General features: G+C 44.1%; 1 protein-coding gene across 2 annotated transcripts in view; it reads left to right on the top strand.

The window, feature by feature from the left end:
* Positions 1–23,574, top strand: part of LOC135896096 (ferredoxin-fold anticodon-binding domain-containing protein 1 homolog) — a 151,254-nt gene that overhangs the window by 33,447 nt on the left and 94,233 nt on the right. For both annotated transcript variants that reach the window (XM_065424433.2, XM_070541364.1), the window contains exon 2: positions 18,560–18,722. In XM_065424433.2, coding sequence (XP_065280505.1) covers positions 18,560–18,722 — 163 coding nt within the window. The remainder of the gene's footprint in view (positions 1–18,559; positions 18,723–23,574) is intronic.

The raw sequence follows: 23,574 nt of genomic DNA, 5'->3' as shown, positions 1-23,574 counted from the left end.
GGTTAAATATCTACCAGCTGATATATCCTTAAACAAGAGTCAGGCCTCCACTTGGTGTCGCCTGCAAACCAACTCGTTTCCAAGCCCAGTGTCGTGCAGCCTCTACTACCCGGGTCAGTACTCCAGCCAGTGTAAGCTATATAAAGCCAGGGCTAATCTTAATCACATTCTGTGGGAATGCCCACAGGCTCCCTCTGAGGGAGGAATAAAGTCTTTAGAACAATGGGAGACCTTATTACTCAGCTCCGATCCGGAGATTCAACTGAAGACTGTCCGACTCGCCGAAACCGCCGCTAGGGTCCAAGGACTCCTGGCCGTCGTCTAGGTGGGAAGGCTTAAAGCCTTCCCTACATCTGTTGGACAAATAAAGTTTTACAATCCAATTCGCCGCTGCAGCTGCGCTTGATCAAGTGGCACGAACCGTTCTGAAATCTCGTGACATCACATAGATGTGGTATTCCCTGCTACTTGCAGCTTGTGTGAGTTTCGTGAGCCAGCAAAGCCAGCACAGTACTACGCGATAACGAAACTACTGAAACACGAAAGCACGGGTGGCGCAGAGTGGAGAAAACGAAACCTTTCGACTGTCTGTGTCGTTGTCAAGGGTAACGTCATTTCTAAAAATCAAATAGAACTTGACAAGTAGCATTTTCTGTCATCTTATTATGCTCTGCATTGATGTTTTTATTACGAGTAGTTGAGTACTAGTGGCAGAATTATTCTCATTCAAGTACTAACTTTAATGTCTCGGTGGAGTCCCTCATCGTGTCCTGCATTTACCTTAATTTCTTGGTTGCTAAAGCTCTGTTTACGGTAATATTGACGCCTTAGATGTTCTTCAGCACTGATCTATCACTTTAGCTTGAATTGATATTTATGATATTTATGATTTATGACTTGATATATGATTTGCCTTTAGTGTCCCTTGAAACAAGCCTCCTCGCATGGTCATGTAATGCGGTAGCCTGTAATTGTTTTGAAACGTGTTGCGACCGCTTGTTGGCATGATAGTTTGTGTACTGTCCAGCAGGAATGAGGTTGCATGACACTCACTGTTTTGTTCTACAGGTGGGAAATAGTGTGTTTACTTAAGCATTCATATGGAATATTATATGTACGATCGAATGACTGTACTAAAGCAGCTTTGCTCAATGAAGCTGCATTGCTTGGAAACAAATAATTATGGAGCAATAGCAATAAAATTGCATTGCAGCGGTGGCGTAGAGGTAAAGCACCTGCCTCACGTGCAAGAGGACCGTGGTTCGAATACTGGCACCGCGCAATTCTTCACCGAACTAAAAAAAAATACACATGTTGATAAAATTGCATAAACAGGCCTGGAGTACGGCCTGATCCGGTGACCAGAACTGGAAACAGTACTTGGCCACAACCTCCTATATGAATACAACAATCAAACCCTGGCCCTCAGTCCCCAGCAGCTGCGAAGCAACTGACCACGACGGCAGTCATACCTGTCACGTAGCAGATGGTGCTAAGAATCTCTGGGTCCGGACAGGCTTCCATTGGAACCTGAACTTGGCAACGTTTAACGCTAGAGCGTTATCTAGTGAGGCATGTCTAGCAGTGCTATTGGAGGAATTCACGGGCAGTAAATGGGATATAATAGGGCTCAGTGAGGTTAAGAGGACAAAAGACGCATATACAGTGCTAAAAAGCGGGCACGTCCTGTGCCACCGGGGCTTAACGAACAGACGAGAACTAGGAGTTGGATTCCTGATTAATAAGGATATAGCTGGTAACATACAGGAATTCTATAGCATTACCGAGAGGGTGCCAGGTCTTGTTGTGAAACTTAATAAGATGTACAAATTGAAGGTCGTATGCTCCTACATCCAGTCATGATGACCAGGACGTCGAAAGCTTCTATGAAAACGAGGAATCGGCGATGGTTAAAATTGAAACAAAATACACTATACTGATGGCTGACTTCAATGCCCGAGCAGGCAAGAAGCAGGCTGTAGACAAGTCAGGAATTCTATAGCATTAATGAGAGGGTGGCAGGTCTTGTTGTGAAACTTAAGGGGTACAAATTGAAGGTCGTACGCCCCTACATCCAGTCATGATGACCAGGACATCGAAAACTTCCATGAAAACGTGGAATCGGCAGTGGGTAAAATCGAAACGAAATACACAATACTGATGGGCGACTTTAATGCCAGGGTAGGCTAGAAGCAGGCTGTAGACAAGTCAGTGGGGGAATAGGATACAGGTTATAGGAATAGCTGGAGAGAGTTATTAGTAGAGTTTGCAGGACAGAATAATTTGTGGACATTGAATACCTTTTTCCACAAGTGGGATAAGTGAAAGTGGATGTGGAGGAGCCCGAATGGCGAGACGAGAAATGAAATAGCCCACATACTCTGTGCTAACCCTGGCATCATACAGTATGTGGACACGCTCAACAAGGTGCGCTGCAATGTCCGTAGGATGGTGAGAGTTCGAATTAGCCTAGACTTGAGGGGGGAACAGACGAAACTGGTGCATATGAAGCAGATCAATGAGTTAGCGGTAAGAAGGAAAATAGAGCAATTCCGGATCAAGCTACAGAACAGGTATTCGACTTTAACTCGGGAAGAGGACCTTAGTGTTGAAGCAATGAACGACAATTTTATCAGCATCATTAAGGAGTGTGCAATAGAAGTTGGTGGTAACTTAGCTTACCATTATACTGTCTAATGATCGCAGGAGACGAAAGATCTGATTAAGAAACGGCAATGTATGAAAGCTTCTAACCCTACAGCTAGAATAGAACTGGCAGAACTTTCGAAGTTAATCAACAAGCGTAAGACAGCTGACATAAGGAAGTATAATATGGATAGAATTGAACATGCTCTCAGGAACGGAGGAAGCCTAAAAACAGCGAAGAAGAAACTAGGAATTGGCAAGAATCAGATGTATGCGTTAAGAGACAAAGCCGGCAATATCATTACTAATATGGATGAAATAGTTCAAGTATATGAGGAGTTCTATAGAGATTTATACAGTACCAGTGGCACCCACGACGATAATGGAAGAGAAAATAGTCTAGAGGAATTCGAAATCCCGAAGGTAACGCCGGAAGAAGCAAAGAAAGCTTTAGGAGCTATGCAAAAGGGGAAGGCAGCTGGGGAGGATCAGGTTACAGCAGATTTGTTGAAGGATGGTGGGTAGATTGTTCTAGGGAAACTGGCCACCCTGTATACGCAATGCCTCATGACCTCGAGTGTACCGGAATCTTGGACGAACGCCAACATAATCTTAATCCATAAGGTAGGGGACGCCAAAGACTTGAAAAATTATAGACCGATCAGCTTACTGTCCATTGTCTACAAAGTATTTATTAAGGTAATCGCAAATAGAATGACGAACACCTTAGACTTCTGTCATCCAAAGGGCCAGGCAAGATTTTCTAAAGGCTACTCAACGATAGACCATATTCACACTATCAATCAGGTGATATAGAGATGTGTGGAATATAAGCAACCCTTATATATAGCTTTCACTGACTATGAGAAAGCATTTGATTCAATCGATCCCTCAACATTCATGCAGGCATTACGGAATCAGGGTGCAGACGAGCCGTATATAAAAATACTGAGATATCTGTAGCGGCTCCACAGCCACCATAGTCCTCCATAAAGAAAGCAACAAAATCCCAATAAAGAAGGGAGTCGGGCAGGGAGATATGATCTCTCCAATGCTATTCACAGCGTGTTTACAGGAGATATTCAGAGGTCTGGATTGGGAAGAATTGGGAATAAGAGTTAATGGAGAATACCTTAGTAACTTGCACCCGCCGTGGTTGCTCAGTGGCTATGGTGTTGGGCTGCTGAGCACGAGGTCGTGGGATCGAATCCCGGCCGCGGCGGCCGCATTTCGATGGGGGCGAAATGCGAAAACACCCGTGTACTTAGATTTAGGTGCACGTTAAAGAACCCCAGGTGGTCCAAATTTCCTGAGTCCTCCACTACGGCGTGCCTCATAATCAGAAAGTGGTTTTGGCACGTTAAACCCCATAATTTTTTTTTAACCTTAGTAACTTGCGATTCGCTGATGATATTACCCTGCTTAGTAACTCAGGGGACCAACTGCAATGCATGCTCACTGACCTGGACAGGCAAAGCAGAAGGGTGGGTCCAAAAATTAATCTGCAGAAAACTAAAGTAATGTTTAACAGTCTCGGAAGATAACAGCAGTTTACGATAGGTAGTGAGGCACTGGAAGTGGTAAGGGAATACATCTATTTAGGGCAGGTAGTGGCCACGGATCCGGATCATGAGACTAAAATAAGAATAAGAATGGGCTGGGGTGCGTTTGGCAGGCATTCTCAGATCATGAACAGTAGGTTGCCATTATCCCTCAGGAGAAAAGTGTATAATAGCTGTGTCTTACCAGTACTCACGTACGGGGCAGAAACCTGGAGACTTACGAAAAGGGTTCTACTTAAATTGAGGACAACGCAACGAGCTATGGAAAGAAGAATGATGGGTGTAACGTTAAGGGGCTAAGAAAAGAGCTGATTGGTTGAGGGAACAAACGCGAGTTAATGACATCTTAGTTGAAATCAAGAAAAAGAAATGGGCATTGGCAGGGAATGTAATGAGGAGGGAAGATAACCAATGGTCATTAAGGGTTACGAACTGGATACCAAGAGAAGAGAAGTGTAGCAGGGGGTGGCAGAAAGTTAGGTGGACAGATGAGATTAAGAAGTTTGCAGGGACAACATGGCCACGATTAGCAGATGACCGGGGTCGTTGGAGAAGTGTGGGAGAGGCCTTTGCCCTGCAGTGGGCATAGCCAGGCTGCTGCTGCTGATGATGATGAGCAATGAAATTCATTCAGAGCATCTTCATAGTAAAAATAACCATTCAATAAATTAAGAATGAATACGTGATTATTGTCACGAAGTAGCGACCTAAGTACATGTTTTTATCATGTACTGTCATTTGTTCCACATCTTCGGCAGAGCATCTCGGACCACAATTATAAACTAGGAAAATGAGCTTTTAATAAATTTAAACAAAAATATTACTGTGCTGTGTTACTGTAAGTAGAAGAATGAAAGTGAAGGAAATGAATGCATGGACAAAATATACTGCTTGATCGATAACACAAGTGCAAAAATATTCTATGAATTATGCCTGTGTACATCAAAATCTGCAGGCTTGCTCCTACACAAGTCATGCTTATATGCCCATGAGGTCCTTTCGCCGTGACCTGACGCACGTGCACGCACAGCCTCAGTACTGCATAGCTTGAAATGAGCAGCTTTCCAACAATTTCTTCTTGCTGTTGCAATTCCAACGTAATTCCCTAGTTGATTGTGTTTTTCGCCTGTTCCTTCCTGCAAAAGCTGTCGCCTGCGTTCTAATTGCGCCTTGGCAGGGTCATATTGAAACACCGCAAGCATTCACGCCGCGACGAGAGCTACGCATCAAAATGGCAGTTTTGGCAGCAGGAGCTCCTTTAAAGAATAGACAGTTTTAGCAGAATGTTTCCTTCGCCCCGCTCTACTCAGCTTGCAAGCGGGAGTGCAAGTGCGCATGCACCGAATGCTCAGCCGCACATGCGTGAGTGGACGGGCGCCTCTGTTCGCTAGAGAGTTTGCCGAGCGGAGCGCACAAGTGCGGTGAGCGAAACCAACGCAAATACAAAATGGCTGCTACGTGGTAGGCTAGCTTAGCTATGCTGGTTAGAAGGGGGCAGTATGGCGGGCAGGAGCCAGTTGGCTGCACAGAGGAGCGATGCAAGTTGCAGATAGCGCTACTTGCTGTTTGTGTTTTTACTCGTCTATTATAGTGGAAAGGTGAAAGCCTAGTTCTTTATTGAACCGAAACAAAATGCATGCTTCGCTGCAATTATTTAATGTCAAGTTTCACTTCAGTTGGCAGGGCTGTTTAACGAGCAAAACGGCGTCAGTAGTGAAATCAAATGTACCGCGGAATTTTGAAGAGTGAAATGCTCAGTACGCAGGCACCTTTTGCAGTGGTCAGCCAAGTGACCCCCCACTACAAAAGCCTGCACATTTGCTCGATGTTTCCTCAGCTGACCGTCGCGAGAGGTGCCCGTGTACTCCAGTGTACAGAGATGCTTGCATACTCGGAAGGCGGAAAAAGAGGGGGAATTGTTTGAGGCATTGATTTTGTATAAAAAAGAAGGTTGCATTAGCACCGTGTCGCTTAATTTATTGCGTAAAGAAGAGATATATTTGCACAATAACTATCAAAGTCTGCAAATATGAGTAGTGTAGAAAGTGTGATAGCCTGGTTTGAATTGTCTTTAACCTTGTGTAGACCAGGATTTTCTCTAGTGAAGTGAGACAATGATCTGCTTTTCTGCTGACAAAGTGCATTGTGGCAATATCGTTTCTAATGTTTCTTTGCTGCATCTGCTGCTCGTGTAATTTTTACGCAGTAAAGCTCAGTTGAAGTTCAGCGATTGTCCTGTGTGCATTCTTTCTGTGTCCTGGGCCGGTATAACGTAAAACTATTCCAATCTGTTCTTACTCCAAATCGGCCATTAGCCCTCCATAATAGCGCCCGCCCATGCGGGCTGGACCCGAACCATTCTGACCTATCAGGTAGGGCTGATGGCTGATTTGCAATGAAAACAGATTGGAATTTTTACGTTATAGGGCCATTGTCCTCAAAACATGCTGTTATAACCATGTTGCATCAAGCTAGCAACCAACTAGCCCATTTAAGTCTCTTAATTCAGAATGGGTAGGCGTTTGGATAACTTTTGTTCTTACTCAATGTATTGAAATATCAAGAGTAGAAAGCAGACCGCTATATGTGGCTTTTTTAGACATAAAGTGAGCATATGACAGCATAGAGTGCAACATATTGTGGGATATCCTGGAAGGGGAAGGCTTAGGGGACGATTATCTACAGCTTTTGAGAGAGATTTGCCTGTAAAATACCGTTTGGCATTGAATGAAAAGAGATGAGGAGCGAGGAGAAAGTTGGATCTCAACAAGGTACTGAGGCAAGGGTGCCCTTTATCCCCACTTCTGTTTATGATGTATATGGTGAAGATCGAGATGACGCTAGAAGGAAATAATATTGGGTTTAATCTCTCATTCAAATAGGCGGGTGCAGTAATAGAGCAGCAGCTTCCAGGTTTACTTTATGCAGACAACATTGTGTTACTAGCTAACAAAGTGATTTATAACGTCTGGCTAATATCTGTGGACAGGAAGGCAAGAATTTTGGTTTGAAATTTAGCGTTAGAAAATGAGGTGTTATGGTATTCAACGAAAACAACAAACAGCGGCAATACAGGGCCAGGAAATACCTCGGGCAGAAGAATATAAATAATGTGGTATATGGATAAACGCAGGCAACAGATATATAGAAACACGGGAAAAAACAATAGCATAAAGGAGAAGAGAAATGTAGACGTAATGTAGCACAGAGCGCTATGAGGATACAATAGGTACGTGGAAAGGTGTAATAGTTCCAGGACTTACTTTTGGAAATGCGGTTGTTTGCGTGAAATCAGGGTTACGATCCATGGCAACCATCGGACACTTCAAATTGGGCACTCATGGGAAGACCACAAATGTAGCTGTGCAGGGTAATATGGGCTGGACAAGCTTTGAAGTGATTGAGGCACACAGTAAAATTGATTATGAAGAACGACTGAGGACTGAAAAGATTTTGCGCCAAAAAACAACACAGACAAGAAAGACGACGACGGGAGAGTGTTGGAGGTATTTGTACAATAAAAACATTGATTCAAAGGAGGAAAATAACTAGGAAGCTTACCAGCAAGTATGCGACCTGTAGGGTAAGCAACACAGCAACAAAGAACGTTGAGCGGAAACGGAAAGTCAGAAAGAAAATAATCTCATGTGTGGCGGCATTTAATGGTAGAGAAACCTGCCATGAGTAACTACTTAAGAGGAGAAAACGAAATTAGGAAAGAAACTATTATTGATAACTCAAAGGGAAGCTCATTACTTTTAGAAGTGAGATCAGGATGCCTTAGAACACGCACCTATAAAGCGAGACATAGGAAGGAAGAAGAAGCTTGTGCTTGCTGTGGTAAAGCTAGGGAAACGATAGAGCATGTTTTATTAGAATGTGAAGATATCTTCGCAGCGGTCGATTTAGGCATCACTGGCCTCCTGAAGCCCTTAGGTTCAGCGAGAACACGGGGAAAGTAAACATGTCTGCAATAGAGATTATTAAGAGGAGATTGGAAAATTGGTGGTAGAAATGTAGGGAAACGGCAAAAGAAGGAGACGTACAAAAAAAAGTTCACGATAGGAGGTCAGAAGACTTGGTTATGGCAATTGTTTTTTTTTTTCGCATTGCGCGTGCGATGTTCGCGTAACGTGAAGACGTGGGATCGTTCCCCACTTGCGGCACGTTGTTTTTGTCATCCACTTTCATTGTCATTAATGTATCATTTCTTTAATTCAATTAGTAAGTACAAGTAATTTCCCCTATGCTGTCCTTTGTGTCTAAGTTTGTTGGCTTTTCATGATACAATTAATAAAAAATTGGAGGACGCTTAAGCTTCGCCTTCAAGAGTGGAACACGATAGCGTTCCCGTCGACCCGCCAAGCGGTGTAAGACAATGCGCTACGGCGCAGCGATCACTTACGAGGTGCCCCGCATCTGACTTTGCACCCACCAATCACGCGGTGAGCGCCAAGCAACGCAGCGTTCGGCGCGGCAACGAAACGTGCGCCTGAGCAAGCTGAACGAACCAAAGAACTCGGCGTCTCGGAGGGGAAAACGATCTACGCGAGCCGAACGTCGTGATCGGCACGGACAGCCGGGCCGCGACGCGCCTCGCACTGGTCCCCACACAGCCCCAATGTGCTCAAACGAGACGAAGGTGAGAAGTGGGCGAGTGGCGCGCCACCTGTCGGGGCAGCGCCGTACATTGAGAGGAGGGGGTCTTCTGTGTTTGCCGCAAGATGGCTCTGCGTGTGTGGAAAGCGCAGAAGAAATGTAGCGGAAACGTACTTCGCTACGCGTTTAACTGCGACTTCTGTAATTTACATGCTCATAATCTATATACACCGCAGTGTAACTTTCTACGGCACGTTCCTAAGGCAACACCGCATTCACTAGAGGCGCTTTTGTCCCACTTTGAACCATCGAACTCATGGCTGAGTGGTTGCGTCTCCGTCTCCCACTCTGGAGACCCTGGTTCGATTCCCACCCAGCCCATCACAGTTGTTTTTATTTGTGGATTGCTTTCCAGGATTTTTCGCTCACGGCCAACGCCGCCGACGCCGGCTTTTCTGCGACACAAGCTCCTTAACGCTCTCGCGTTAAAAATCTGGTCCCTCGATTAACCCCCTTACTTCCCGTTCTGATATTTTGTTGGTTATTTTAGTTAGGTTACGTTAGTTTAGCTAGTGAAAAATTTTGTTAATTTAGTTGGGCAATCGTAGATACTTTGGATAATGAATTGGGTATCCTTGCTAATTTGGTTATATATATTTATTCGGTTGATTATGGTTGTATTTGGCTAGTTATTTGTTTAGTTCGTTTTGTTAGCCTAGGTAACTAGATAATTGGTTCGTTGATTAGTAAGTTCAGGTAGTAAGTTAGTCAGTTATTTGTTTGATTAATAAATAATTAGTTGTAGTTAGTATATTTAGGTAGGTTAGGCTTACTTTAGTTTAAGTTGTTTGATTAATGCAGGTGCAGGTGCAGCGGTGGCGTAGAGGTAGAACATCCGCCTCGCGTGCAAGAGGTCCGTGGTTCGAATCCCGGTGCCGGCAGTTCTCCACCAGAATAAAAAAGAAAGAAATCCGCGTGTTGATAAACTTGCATAAACAGGCCTGGACTGCGGCCTGATCCCGGTGACCAGAACCGGTAACGCACTCCCTCACCAGAGCAGGATTGGCCACCCTGGTGCAGTACTTGGCCACAACCTCCTATATGAACAACACAATCAAACCCCCCGGCCCTCAGTCCCCAGCAGCTGTGAAGCAACTGACCACAGTGGCGGTCAGACCTGCGACGCAGCAGAGGGTGCTAAGAATCACTGGCTCCGGACAGGCCGCCATTGGAATATGAACCTGGCAACGTTTAACGCTAGAATGTTATCTAGTGAGGCGAGTCTAGCAGTGCTATTGGAGGAATTAGAGGGCAGTAAATGGGATATAATAGGGCTCAGTGAAGTTAGGAGGCCAAAAGAAGCATATACAGTGCTAAAAAGCGGGCACGTCCTGTGCTACCGGGCCTTAGCGGAGAGAAGAGAACTAGGCGTCGGATTCCTGATTAATAAGAATATAGCTGGTAACATACAGAAATTCTATAGCATTAACGAGAGGGTGGCAGGTCTTGTTGTGAAACTTAATAAGAGGTACAAAATGAAGATTGTACAGGTCTATGCCCCTACATCCAGTCATGATGACCAGGAAGTCGAAAGCTTCTATGAAGTCTGGTTTTCTACAAACTGCACTTAAACAACGAAGTTTACGAGTGGAACACCAATGAAGGCCAGGCTGTTCTTGTTTCTCGGCGCAGGGATCAATGATGTTCCTCCTCCTTTGTTTCATTAAGCTCAGTTTCATCTACTGGATCACCCGTAAAATTGCACTCTAGCACTGATAACAAATTTCTCTTTTTATACACCAACGCTAGAAGTGTTATCGCTAATGGTATTGCACTCTCATCGCTCATCGATTCATTCCAGGCTTCTTTAGTGTTACTTACCGAGACCTGGCTTAACAACACCATACACGATAACAACATCTTTACGAGTGAATCCACTTTCAAGTTTTTTCGATGTGATAGGCAACAGCGTAGAGGGGGCGGTGTGCTCATCGCGATAAAGGAAGAATTCATCGCCGCACCCATCATTATCGATTCTTTTCTGGAATGTATTTGGATTTCCCTGAAGGGTGCTGCATTTGGTGTGATAATTGGCGTTTTTTATCGCCCACCCGACATGTCTGGCGCGTTTTCCGAAGAGTATCATCGAGTGTTGAGCGAGGTGTGCGCGCATTTTCCGAGGTCGGTGATTATCATATTTGGCGATTTCAATTTTCCTAATATAGATTGGTCGACGCTCTCCGTATCGGCCACGGATGCGGCCGCGCATACCTTTCTCAGCACTTGTCTTGACTTTTCATTAACCCAACTTATTAGTCAACCAACACGATCCACTGAAACTTCTGCCAATATACTAGACTTAATCTTAACTAATAATCCGGATATATTATCTGACATAACTCATGAAGCAGGCATCGCTGACCATGATGTCATAACTGGATGCATTAACTTTTGCGTGAGCAAAAGAATAATTACCAAAAAGAAAATAAGGTGTTACGGTAAAGCCAATTTCGACGCAATTAACAATGAATTAACCACATTTTCAGGTCAATTTCTGCATGATTTTCATTCCCGTTCCATTGAACAGAACTGGGCCCTGTTTAAGGCCACCCTCAGTTCACTCATTGACACCTACATTCCTGTGTTATCCATTTCCTACAAAAGCAGTTCTCCATGGTTTACTAACAAGCTTCGGCGGCTTAATAACAAAAAGAAAAGACTTTACAGGCAGGCTAAGCTGACTGGTGTAGCGAGTGCTCATGATAAACACAAAGCATGTGAAAAGGCTTATAAAGCATTACTAAAATCCACTCGCAAAAACTTTTTTTCTCATGATTTACCATCCATGCTAAAAACTAATACTCGTCACTTTTGGCGTGTGGTGAACCCTGCAATTCGCACTGACATCATTCTTACTGATTCTTTTGGTGTTCCCATCAGCGATTCAGATTGCGCTCAACTTCTTAATGATACGTTTGTAACAATTTTCACTCATGAAAACATTAACTCATTGCCAAATTTAAAGACATTAGTGGGAATCACAATGCATGAGGTAGACATCAGTGAGGCTGGTGTTTTATCTCTACTAACCAATCTTAAAATGTCATCTAGTGCCGACCATCTAGGTTTCAACAATAAAATTTTAAAGAATACATCGCATAGTATTTGTCCTCTGTTAACAGCTCTATTTTCCCAGTCACTATCAACTGGTGGTATTCCTAATGACTGGCGCATTGCTAAAATAATACCCATTTTCAAATCAGGTGATCGCGCTTCTCCCCTTAATTATCGTCCCATCTCCTTAACCAGCACTATTTGTAAATTACTCGAACATATCATACACAGTCAAGTAATCAACTTCCTTGAAGACCATAACATTATTTTTAAGCATCAGCACGGTTTTCGCAAGGGCTACTCATGTGACACACAACTTGCCGGATTTATTAACGACATACACGCACTAATAGACGCCGGGTTCCAAGTTGACGCAATATTTTTAGATTTTTCTAAGGCATTTGACCGTGTTCCACACCATAGGTTGGTACTTAAACTTTCACAGCTTAACATTCACCCTACTATAATTGCATGGATCACCGATTTTCTCTCATCTAGAATTCAGTTTACATCAGTTAACAATTCTAACTCATGTTATGCTGATGTTACGTCTGGAGTTCCACAAGGCAGCGTACTTGGTCCTTTACTCTTTCTAATTTATATTAATGATTTACCCAGTTGCGTTTCATCTAAAATCAGACTATTTGCAGACGATTGTGTAGTTTACCGATGTGTAACAAGTAACACCGATAGCCACTTACTACAAACTGACCTGGACGCAATAAGTGCATGGTGTTCTAATTGGTTAATGCCATTAAATATTTCCAAAACTAAACTCATGTCTTTCACCAATAGGCCACGAATTCTAACCACCTACTCCCTTGATAACAACCCTGTGGAACTCGCAACTACTTACAAGTACCTTGGCATCAATCTTCAATCAAACTTATCATGGAATAATCATATTAACCTTACCCTTGCCTCTTCAAATCGTACTCTCGGACTTATTAAACATAACTTAAAAGAAGCCCCAATGCATGTTAAAAAACTAGCATACACAACATTAATCCGTCCTAAACTAGAATACGCGTCTGCCATCTGGGATCCCGAACAAACGTATATCATAAGTAACATCGAAGCCTTGCAGAACCGTGCTGCGCGATTTATATTTTCAGATTATTCACGTTACACCAGCGTCACCGCGTTAAAGAATAAAGCTGACTTGGACAACTTAGCACTTCGCCGTAAAATTTCTCGCCTAACACTTTTCCATAAGCTTTATCACCATCCATCACTTCACGATGATTTCTTTCAGTCACCAACAGTTATTTTTCCACGCCGTGACCATCCATACAAAGTCAAACGCATTAACTGCCAGTCATCCCATTATGCATCTTCGTTCTTACCACGCACAATAACTGAATGGAACGCCTTACCATCAGTCATTGCCACGGAACCAGACTTGACTAAGTTTCAACATTTAATTCGCTCACGACTTGTCGACTAATCGTATTATTATTCTTTTTTGGGACTTTTACAGTGTTTTTCGATATTTGTTGGTGTTTTTAGTGCAGTTGCCTTATGTTCTCCTAATATGTACTAATGTTTTCTCTGTAATAATTGTGACCTAATTATCTTCTATGTTAACTATGTTTCACTGTATTATTACTTCTGTTAACCTCTCTTGTTTTTAGTATGTACAAATTACAACCAGTGCTTGTGATTGACCCCCCCCCCCCCATGTAATACCCTCGTAATGAGGGCCTTTGGGGGTATTTTGAATAAATAAATAAATAAATAAAAGACGTGGAATCGGCGATGGGTAGAGTGAAAACTAAATACACTATACTGATGGGCGACTTCAATGCCAGGTAGGCAAGCAGCAGGCTGGAGACAAGGAGTTGGGGAATATGGCATAGGCACTAGGACTATCATGGGGGAGTTATTAGTAGAATTGTCGGAACAGAATAATATGAGCATAATGAATACCTTCTTCCGCAAGCGGGATAGCCGAAAGTGGACATGGAGGAACCCGAATGGCGAGACTAGAAATGAAATAGACCTCATACTCTGCGCTAACCCTGGCATTATACAAGATGTGGACGTGCTCGGCAAGGTGCGCTGCAGTGACCACAGGATGGTAAGAACTCAAATTAGCCTAGACCTGAGAAGGGAACGGAAAAAACTGGTACATAAGAAGCCGATCAATGAGTTAGCGGTAAGAGGGAAAATAGAGGAATTCCAGATAAAGCTACAGAACAGGTATTCAGCTTTAACTCAGGAAGAGGACCTTAGTGTTGAAGCAATGAACGACAATCTTGTGGGCGTCATTAAGGAGTGTGCAATGGAAGTCGGTGGTAACTCTGTTAGGCAGGATACTAGTGAACTATCGCAGGAGACGAAAGATCTGATCAAGAAACGCCAGTGTATGAAAGGCTCTAACCCTACAGCTAGAATAGAACTGGCAGAACTTTCGAAGTTAATCAACAAGCGTAAGACAGCTGACATAAAGAAGTATAATATGGATAGAATTGAACATACTCTCAGGAACGGAGGAAGCCTAAAAGCAGCGAAGAAGAAACTAGGAATTGGCAAGAATCAGATGTATGCGTTAAGAGACAAAGCCGGCAATATCATTACTAATATGAGTTCAAGTGACTGGGGAGTTCTATAGAGATTTATACACTACCAGTGGCACCCACGACGATAATGGAAGAGAAAATAGTCTAGAGGAATTATCTAGAGGACGCAACGAGCTATAGAAAGAAGAATGACAGGTGTAACGTTAAGGGATAAGAAAAGAGCAGATTGGGTGAAGGAACAAATGCGAGTTAATGACATCTTAGTTGAAATCAAGAAAAAGAAATGGGCATGGGCAGGACATGTAATGAGGAGGGAAGATAACCGATGGTCATTAAGGGTTACGGACTGGATTCCAAGGGGGAAGGGAAGCGTAGCAGGGGACGGCAGAAAGTTAGGTGGGCGGATGAGATTAAGAAGTTTGCAGGGACGGCATGGCCACAATTAGTACATGACCGGGCTTGTTGGAGAAATATGGGAGAGGCCTTTGCCCTGCAGTGGGCGTAACCAGGCTGATGATGATGATGATGATGATGATTAATGAGACTAGTTAACTTACTTAGTTTATTACTTAGTTATCTTAGTTGGTGCATTTTTACTGAGCTTAGGTATTTAGCTAAGGTATTTTAGTTAGCTAGTTAATTATAGTTATTTCTATTTTCCTTGTTCATTTTTTCAGTTTGCGTTGTTAAGTTTGGTATCAGTTAAATAGCGAGTTTAGTTAACTTAGTTCGTTATTGTTCTGAAAGTAACCTGGTTCATTTGTAAGTTTAGTAAGTTAGTAACTTTAGTTTTTAATTTGTATGTTTTAGGTGGTGATTAGTTCATTAGGCACCCTTGCAACTAGGGGGGGGGGGGGCTTACACGCAGGAGCATAACAAATGATAGGCAGGCAGTGTCGGTATCACAAATTGTGATGTCACTACACGGAGAGAGATGTACACTGCAAAAACTAAAATGCGAGCAGCTAAAAAACAGTACTGCAGGCCTCTTATAAATAATTACATTAAAGTGCGACGTGCAATCGCCCAGTTGCCAGTTTCTAATGATGGAGTAGTCTGAAATGTTTCGTTCAAATTCTGAATTAGGCCACTGTTATTAATGCATGTGAACCTGAAGATGGAACAATGCATTGTAGTTGTTTTCAAGTTGTCCACGTCTGAGGTCTTAACACTCCATCCTCTTAAAAATCCACTGTACAGAAATGGGGCGGTGATTTGCCTGTTGTGCCGATAATGTTCACATGCCTCACTTTTATTTCAGTTCTTTCTTGTATTGAGGGGCTCAAAAATTTGCCAATGGTAGTTGACCCTTGCGCGAAAGTGGGCACACTCACAAAAGATGCCTGTGGCATCCGTCAGGCGTCTGCTCCGGTGCCCTTGCGCCAGCGTTGTGATGCGTCCACTGCGGGCATTATAGGGAGTGCTCTTACAGCATTACGCGGGAACTTCGTGACCAGAAGAAAAGTATTGAAGGACCCTGTTAAAAGTTGACTGTGTGCTCTTTTAGATATTGTTTTGTGTTATTATTATTAGTTTCATTAGCTTGCAGTTTTGTTAAAGCAGACAGTCTTTCTATTCAAAGACAGGCATCACTCTGTGGTTGGTCCTCCAGCCACAAATCTCTAGTTTTCTGACCAGAATAGGGGTACAAAGTACAAATACAGTAAATTTTTGTATATGGCTTGAGGCATTATCAGGTGCACAGGACATTCCATTTTTCTAAATTTAGTAGCATACACCAAAACAGAAAATAAATTTAAAATCTTAAGCACTGGGTCAAGTGCATACCAATGTATCTTAAAGCAAATCTTTCTTTGCGAGCCCTCCTGACCATGATGCAGAGAACATATCAGCTGTTTGCAGCAGTGCTGCTGTGTAGGCAAATAGCTGGTGCACAGGTGCCTTGTGGTCTGCAGTATTCCTCGGTGATAAAATGAATGATACCTAAATATCCTTATTACAACAAATAGTGTTATCAAGAGCATAATTCCTTTAATGAAGCAAACTATTCTATCCTTCCTGTGCCTACTTTCTCAAGCAATAGGCCACAATCACACGTGTACTTCTGTCGTGCCTGCGACAACTACCTCTGAGATCATCGCCACTTGTTGGTGATGATGGCTTTCATGCTAAGGCACATACCCATAATGGCAGATTTGCCAAGAAATGGGGGTAAATTTAAAATAAATCAATTAAGAGATACAAGCCAATATAAGAGCTGTCACATTTTATAGCATAGTTCCATGATTTCACATGTGCCAGTTTCTTTTACACCCAAGATGCAGGAAATAAATGGACAAATTTATAGCATTTAATTAACCGCTTCACAAAATATTTGCTTCATGTATTGACACGTGTACTTCTTTGTCTTTACCGGGCGACACGTTTCACCACCTAACAAATGTTATCGCACAGCGCAAGACACGCCTGCATGTATCATAAGTTTCTGGAATGTTATCGATGGTTCCATCTGCTGTCTGTGACCGAACCTTGTGTAATCTGATCGCATGTGTGCACAACGAGAATAATGTGGAACTTTGCGGAAGGCATGCGGGTCTCATCGATTACTCTGGGACATTCGACGACTGATGTATAAAAGACCTACAAGTCCGGACGAAAACACTCTGATGCCGATTGCCTGTCATGCGCCCCCATTGACTCGCCACCGCAAGATGACGAGGATGATGACGCCTTCCTTGGCATATTAAGCCTGGAAGACTTCGCTGAACAGCAACGAGCAGACCTGGAGTTGAAAAACCTCGTCGAGTATTTGGAAGGGCACACGGACATCCCTAGGACATTTAAGCGAGGATTGTCCTCTTTCTCGCTTCAAAACGGCCTACTCTTAAAAAGCTTCTCACCAGTCCGTGCCAACTATCTTCTTCTTGTTCCTTCAGGGCTGCTTCCAGAAGTATTGCACGCCCTACATGACGATCTGACTGCTGGGCACCTAGGATTCTCCCGGACGCTATCGAGGATACAGGAAAGGTATTTTTGGCCGCGCCTGACCGCCAACATCGCCCATTATGTCAGGAAATGCCGAGACTGTCAGCTGTGCAAGACACCACCGACAAGGCCAGCAAGGTTACTACAGCCAATCGAGCTTCCTTGCCAACCATTTCAGCAGATGGGGATGGACTTGTTGGGACCATTTCCGATGTCAACAACCGCAAATAAGTAGATCGTCGTGGCGACGGACTACCTCACCCGCTTCGCTGAAACGAAAGATCTGCCAAAAGGTAGCGCAGCCGAAGTGGCAAAATTCTTTGTCGAGAACATCCTGCTGCAACATGGCACTCCAGGGGCGACATGTTTCATCATCTAACAAATGCAGTTGCGCAGCGCAAGATGTGCTTGCATGAATCGGAAGTTTTTGAAATGTTATCGATGGTTCCATCCTCTGTCTGTGACCGAACCTTGTGTAATCTTATTGCATGGGTCCGCAACCCAAATAATGTAGAACTTTGTGGAAGGCACGCGGGTCCCAGCGATTACTCTTGAACATTCAACGACTGATGTATAAAAGCCAACGCACTTGACCCGCTGATCAGATTTTCGGCGATCGCCGACTGTGTTCGCTGCTATCATTGTGCTTTAAGTGTAGCCTGTCTTTGTGGGCACAGGTTCGCCCAATAAATGTTTTGCCTTTCCTAGTATTGCTACTGTGTTATTCAACGTCACTTCCACGTGACAATATGCACCAAAATGTGCCTTGGATCTGCATGTATGATTTTTAACCAAGGCAGTTCAATGTGTATTTTTGTCCATTTAATTGAATTTAGGCAGTGTGGCGTGAGAATGATTCTTTGAGAAATGTGCAGCACAGAAATAACTATTTTGCACCCTAGAAATGATTGTAAACAGTTCTGTTCTGACTTCCAACTTACACACAGTGAGTCATCTTTTGCTTGCTTGGCACAAGGTTATCGACGAAATACTAGCATCTGTTCATAAAATGATTCTGTACAACAACGGCATTGAAATGAGTGAGACAGTGTTGAATGCATCATCACTGCATGTGCAATCTTAATAACAATGCACCAATATGTCTGCCTGGAATAAACATTGCAGAGACAAGTGCAGAGCAGTCTAATCATAAAGTGTGCTCCAACGCAGGTGTTCGAGTGCTGACGGACGTGGACGCCCGGTGCCTGCACGAACACCCGTGGGTGTCGCATTGTTGCACAGAGCTGAGTGAAATTGTGTTCAACTTTCCGCATGTTGGCGGGAAAATGAGGATTGGCGACAACCGCAAGCTGCTGCGAGACTTCTTTCTCAGGTGAGAAGGTCACGTGCCTTGAATCATCTGGACATTGTAGGTGTCTTGCTCTTCAGTGGTGACATGGAAGAAGGTGCAACGGAACAACAAAAGAATTGTGTACAGGTGGGTAACAAAGGAGCACACACAGGGACACTACGAAAGTTGGCACTAAAGCACCACGAAATGAAGCCCGATGAACTCAAAAAAAGCCTCATTGTATAAAACACACATAGCAAACATTCAACGAGGAAGGCGGGTATTCCTGCTTTGTTCATGAGTTTCTGGTCAGCGTCCGTCTTGCTTGGACATGCCCATCATATTACCTGCGTGCTTCACATTTTACTGGTAATCAAGAAACCTGCTCGAAATAGCTCTCGATGATCCACTAAATCTCCTTGGCTGCCAGTGTAAGCAAGATGCAGCGTGAGTAGTATGAGACACTGCTACCACTTAAGCTGGAGCAAAGCTTTCACGCTGTGAAAGATTGAGGTGCATTTCCCACCATAGCCAGCCAGGTCAGCTTTCCTGTCAAGTTCACTCGCGTGTTTGTTTGCACGTTTACACAGTTGGTCTCTACTGCGCAACGCTGAACAATGAAGAATAGGCTGCAACTGCAGAGGGAATGCTTTGAAGCAAAGAGAAAAAATTTTCCCTCAGAATGTGTCTCTTTTCATAAGGCTTCCTCGCCATGTGGTGAACCTTCCTAAAGAGGAAGTTTTGTGTTTGACATTCATACGAAGATGGCTTCTGAGCTTGCATGTTGGGGCAAGATGGGTGTTCAGAACCAGAGTGAGTGCCTGGATGGCCATTTAGAAGAGGACTATACACGGTAGCTAACATATTGCCGCGTCCTTTTGAGCAGGTTTCATTCACTTTACAAGCACTAGAACATGGCTTAGCTGGTATTTACTGCATGACATGTTAACCCCATGTTTCTTTCACTGTTCTAATTTTTTAGCGGTTAACATGTCATGATGTTTCACTGAGTCCATTCATTCGTTGAATGTGCAGTCATCTCTGCTTTCGTCCAATTCTTCGCGCCGTTTTTATCCCCTTCGTAATGAACCAACCAGCCCAATTCAGCACACTCCTGCAGCATCGCTTGTTGCCATCCTGGAGGCAAGCTGCCACGAGGGCGTCTTCACCTTCCCTTGTAGAGTGAGGCCATCGGTAGGTTTCAGGACATTGAACGTGCCACAACAAGGAGTCAAGTGACTGTTTCATTCATCGTACCAGCTCTGATGTGCTTGAAGGACAAAGCTCCACCAAAATCAAAGTGGCTGTCTGCAATGGCATAAGCGATCGCCTGTTGGGCCTCTTAGATTACGCTCCAGCAGCCAGTCTGCAGTGCGCGGGCTGCCCAAGATGTCCGCTGAGCATTTGTTTTCCTCTGGCAGCTTCCATGCCGGAAGCTCCATGCAGTAGTCTGAGCACTGCCGGAATCGTGTTAATTTTTTCTTCTTCGGCAGCTCGCAGGCCGCCTGTGGGTTTGCCCTGCTGCTGGAACGCTTTTGCTCTGGCAACGAGCTGAGGCAGGCTTTCTTTTTTCTTTTGTGTCATCTGCTCATCACTTTTTGAAGCAGAAGTTTTGCGCTTGTTTTGGCAGTCTCCTTTGGTTTACAGCTTTCCCACTGTTGCACATTTCACGCATGGCCATCTTTTTCCTGCTATGTCATCGTACCTTGTGTCACAGAAAGCTGTAATTAACGGGGCGCAAATTGCATTTCGCCCGCTCATAAGGAGCGGCTGTCTAGTACTTGATGGCAATCCCATTCATGTACCTCAAAGGTAAGACATTCCAATGTAGTGTGAAAAATTTTTGCCTCATCATGTCTCATTTGTGCCTTCGCGCAGGAGGCACACATACCACTTTTGTCGAACAAGGTTGCAATGCAGGCCTTTCAGGCAGGACAGAGGCTGCCGCAGGTGATGACTAAGTGTTGGAGCCATCACAAGAAACATCCTGTGCAGCACAAGAATCTTAAGATAAACAACTGTGGCCTCGTCCCAGAGTTCCTTTTTTAATAGAGCTGAAGAAACGTTACAAACAACACAAGAAGAAATTGAAATCGAAGCAATAAAGAGGGACAAAAACTGGTGGTTTCAATGAACGGCGATCTTGGAATCCATCAGACTGCAAGCCAGGTGGAAAACAAGTAGCGCATGCTGAAGTGTGCATATCTGAAAAACTCAGAAACCACAACAGTTGCACAGGGAATGACCACAATGTCATAGATTTTGAGGAGTACCCCGTGTGCTAAATTGTGGCAGTGCCCCGGAATGTTTTTATCATTTTTCGTGTTTTCATTAGGCTAGTGAGATGGTCACCATGCATTTCCTTTCTATATTTTGGGCCCCATAGGCCCCAAAATATACTTGGCGCCCATGGGCCCCGGGTGCCAGGTGCCAGTTGGGAGGGAGGGGGGGGGGAGGTGTCGCATATATATATAAGAACCCCACTCTTTTTGTCAGCTTGACTGGGTGATAATGGTAAAGAGTACACTGATAACCAGCAGCCCGAGCTAATGTTCCCGATGTACTAGATATGTAGTGCCACAGAATTGTCGGCTGCAGTTTTATCAACATCTTATCTAATAAGTGAACGAATGTGCGGGCTAAAAGATTTACTTCGCTAATTGGTCGCCAAGCTACTCGCCTTAGTGGAACGTTTCATGTGCGGTGCGCTTGTGGCGTGCGCTCGATACTCATGCGTCTCTAAATACACAGTCTAGTGATGTAGCTCTTGGGTCCCTCTTCCCTTCAGTCTGCGCCATCTTAAAATAGGATATAGTGAGTACTTGTTTAATTAGGAATTGTAGAGGAAACATTGCAGTTCGGGAAGTGAGGACCCGAAGTCGTATTAACTCAGCAAAAACTTCTTCCATAAACAAAATCGTTTTGGGTGCTAGAGCCTGCAGTACTTTGGCACTGCGTTCACCCCAGTATGACAGTACTGAAAGAAATTTGAAATAGTGCATCAGTGATGTGGATCCCTCTATCCTATTAATTGCGAGTGCAGACAAACAGTATAGCGCAAGCTTTCACTAGTACTGGTTTTATGGCCGCCTTCTCTCTTTCTTTCTTTTTCGTGTTGACATCAGGAATCGACGCAAACTGTGCTCTCTTCCGTTCCCAACCTTGTGGTGGTACCACAGCTTGGATAATCACGTTTGACAATAGCAGCAAATAAAGGCTTTATGGATCAGAATGAAGAGAACGTCTAATTGTCATAGCATTGGTGCTTGCGCACTAAGGAAGCAGGTGGATATTTCTAATAGGGTGGGGAGATCAGTGTCACTGACACGCTATTTAATTTTCGTTTGGGTTCAGGGCAGCACACAATCAAACTACTGCACGGCATTGTACCTACAACAGTTTTTGTGAAGGTGTTGTTGGGCAACATATGACTGTCGGGCTTCAATTTTATAAATGCAATATTACCTCTAAATCGCTAATTGAAGCTTTATTAAAATATTTTGGTTACTTGTGAGCCGTATTCTCCACGAGGCCACATTTGTATTGGCCGCCAAACCTTGCAGCGCGACATCATCATCATCAGCATAATATTTTATGTCCACTTGTTAATGTGATGTGGCTGAGAATTTTGAGGAGCTGGTCTTGTATCAAATGATGAACGTACTTCGTGTTCGCTGCTCCACCATTCACTTTCTTCCTGACAATATCGTCATATTTGCCAAAGAAGAGCTCAACGAAGTTTCCCTTGTTTTCCCATATGGCACTGTTATCATGGCCCCTCTGAGCAATTCCTTGAACGGCAGTGAATCGCTAAATATTTGACGCTTTTGCTATATAGAGGCGATTTTCTTGCACCTCCCTGGAGCATACGCGTCGCTGAGATGTGTTGCAACTGACTTGCTCTGTCCTCCCGACTTCATCTGCGTGTAGGAAACTTATGACGTCTGACAAGGCTTATGCACGAGTTAGTTCTCATGCTTTCTGAAACCAACATCTTCTTCTAGGGCTATTTCCCAGATACTGTATCTACCATTGACAAATGCAGGTTTCTCATTGGTACCGGTAGAAAACATTGTGCAAGGGTAACAGAAATATGCGTCAGCTTGCGCGCTGTACTCCAATCAAGAAAATAGGCGGTACCAGTTTGAGTGGAAGCTTCTGTTCGATTTGCCGTACTTCTTACATGGAATTGGGTTCAGTATTGGCTGTGTGGGTGACTCTGTCTTAAATTTTGAAATGTTCAACTGGCCTGCATGGTCGACATCCATATCTGAGGCAGTGAATTCAGTCGCAGAATCATGTTCATCCCGTGTTGCACACGATGTGGGAAACTCGTTGCGCTTACTGTCCATTTGCACCAATGAGGACAGACGTACAAGCGTCATCAGAAGTGATGATGTACGCAGTCTCTTCAAGCAGAATCGAAACGGAACGCTGAGGCGGATTTCTTTGTTCGTTGAGTGTTTCTGAATCTCCCATTGTTGAAGCAGAAAGATCTGTGGGGATGCATTGCTGCTTGGCCCGCTTGGTTGCACTTGAAAACAAGTCTGCAACGGAGCTTTTCTGCGACATCCTGAGGCAACCCAAAGGTCCTGTAGCATTGACCACATGTTGAGGGCTCTTCCGGTGGTGAGATGGGCTGGTGTTTCCTCTCACGACACGAGCGCTGCTTGCGACTGAGCAAACGAATTGGCTGAAGTGGTTGGTGCCACCGCTACAGTGGACTAGCAAGCTAGAAGGGGTCAGTGCAATGAGGGGAACGGCTGTGCTGCATCGTGTATGGTGCGCCCAGGGGCAATCGTAGCTGCGACGCTCTCATCGCCCACTACTGAAGCTCCTATTACGTCTCGATACGGCAAAGAGTATTTCTTAGGTGTTTACCATAGGCAATCCA

This window comes from Dermacentor albipictus, chromosome 6, assembly GCF_038994185.2.
Source record: "Dermacentor albipictus isolate Rhodes 1998 colony chromosome 6, USDA_Dalb.pri_finalv2, whole genome shotgun sequence".
Taxonomy (NCBI): domain Eukaryota; kingdom Metazoa; phylum Arthropoda; class Arachnida; order Ixodida; family Ixodidae; genus Dermacentor; species Dermacentor albipictus.
The sequence above is the reverse complement of the archived record's forward strand: the minus strand, read 5'-3'. Positions and strand labels throughout refer to the sequence as shown.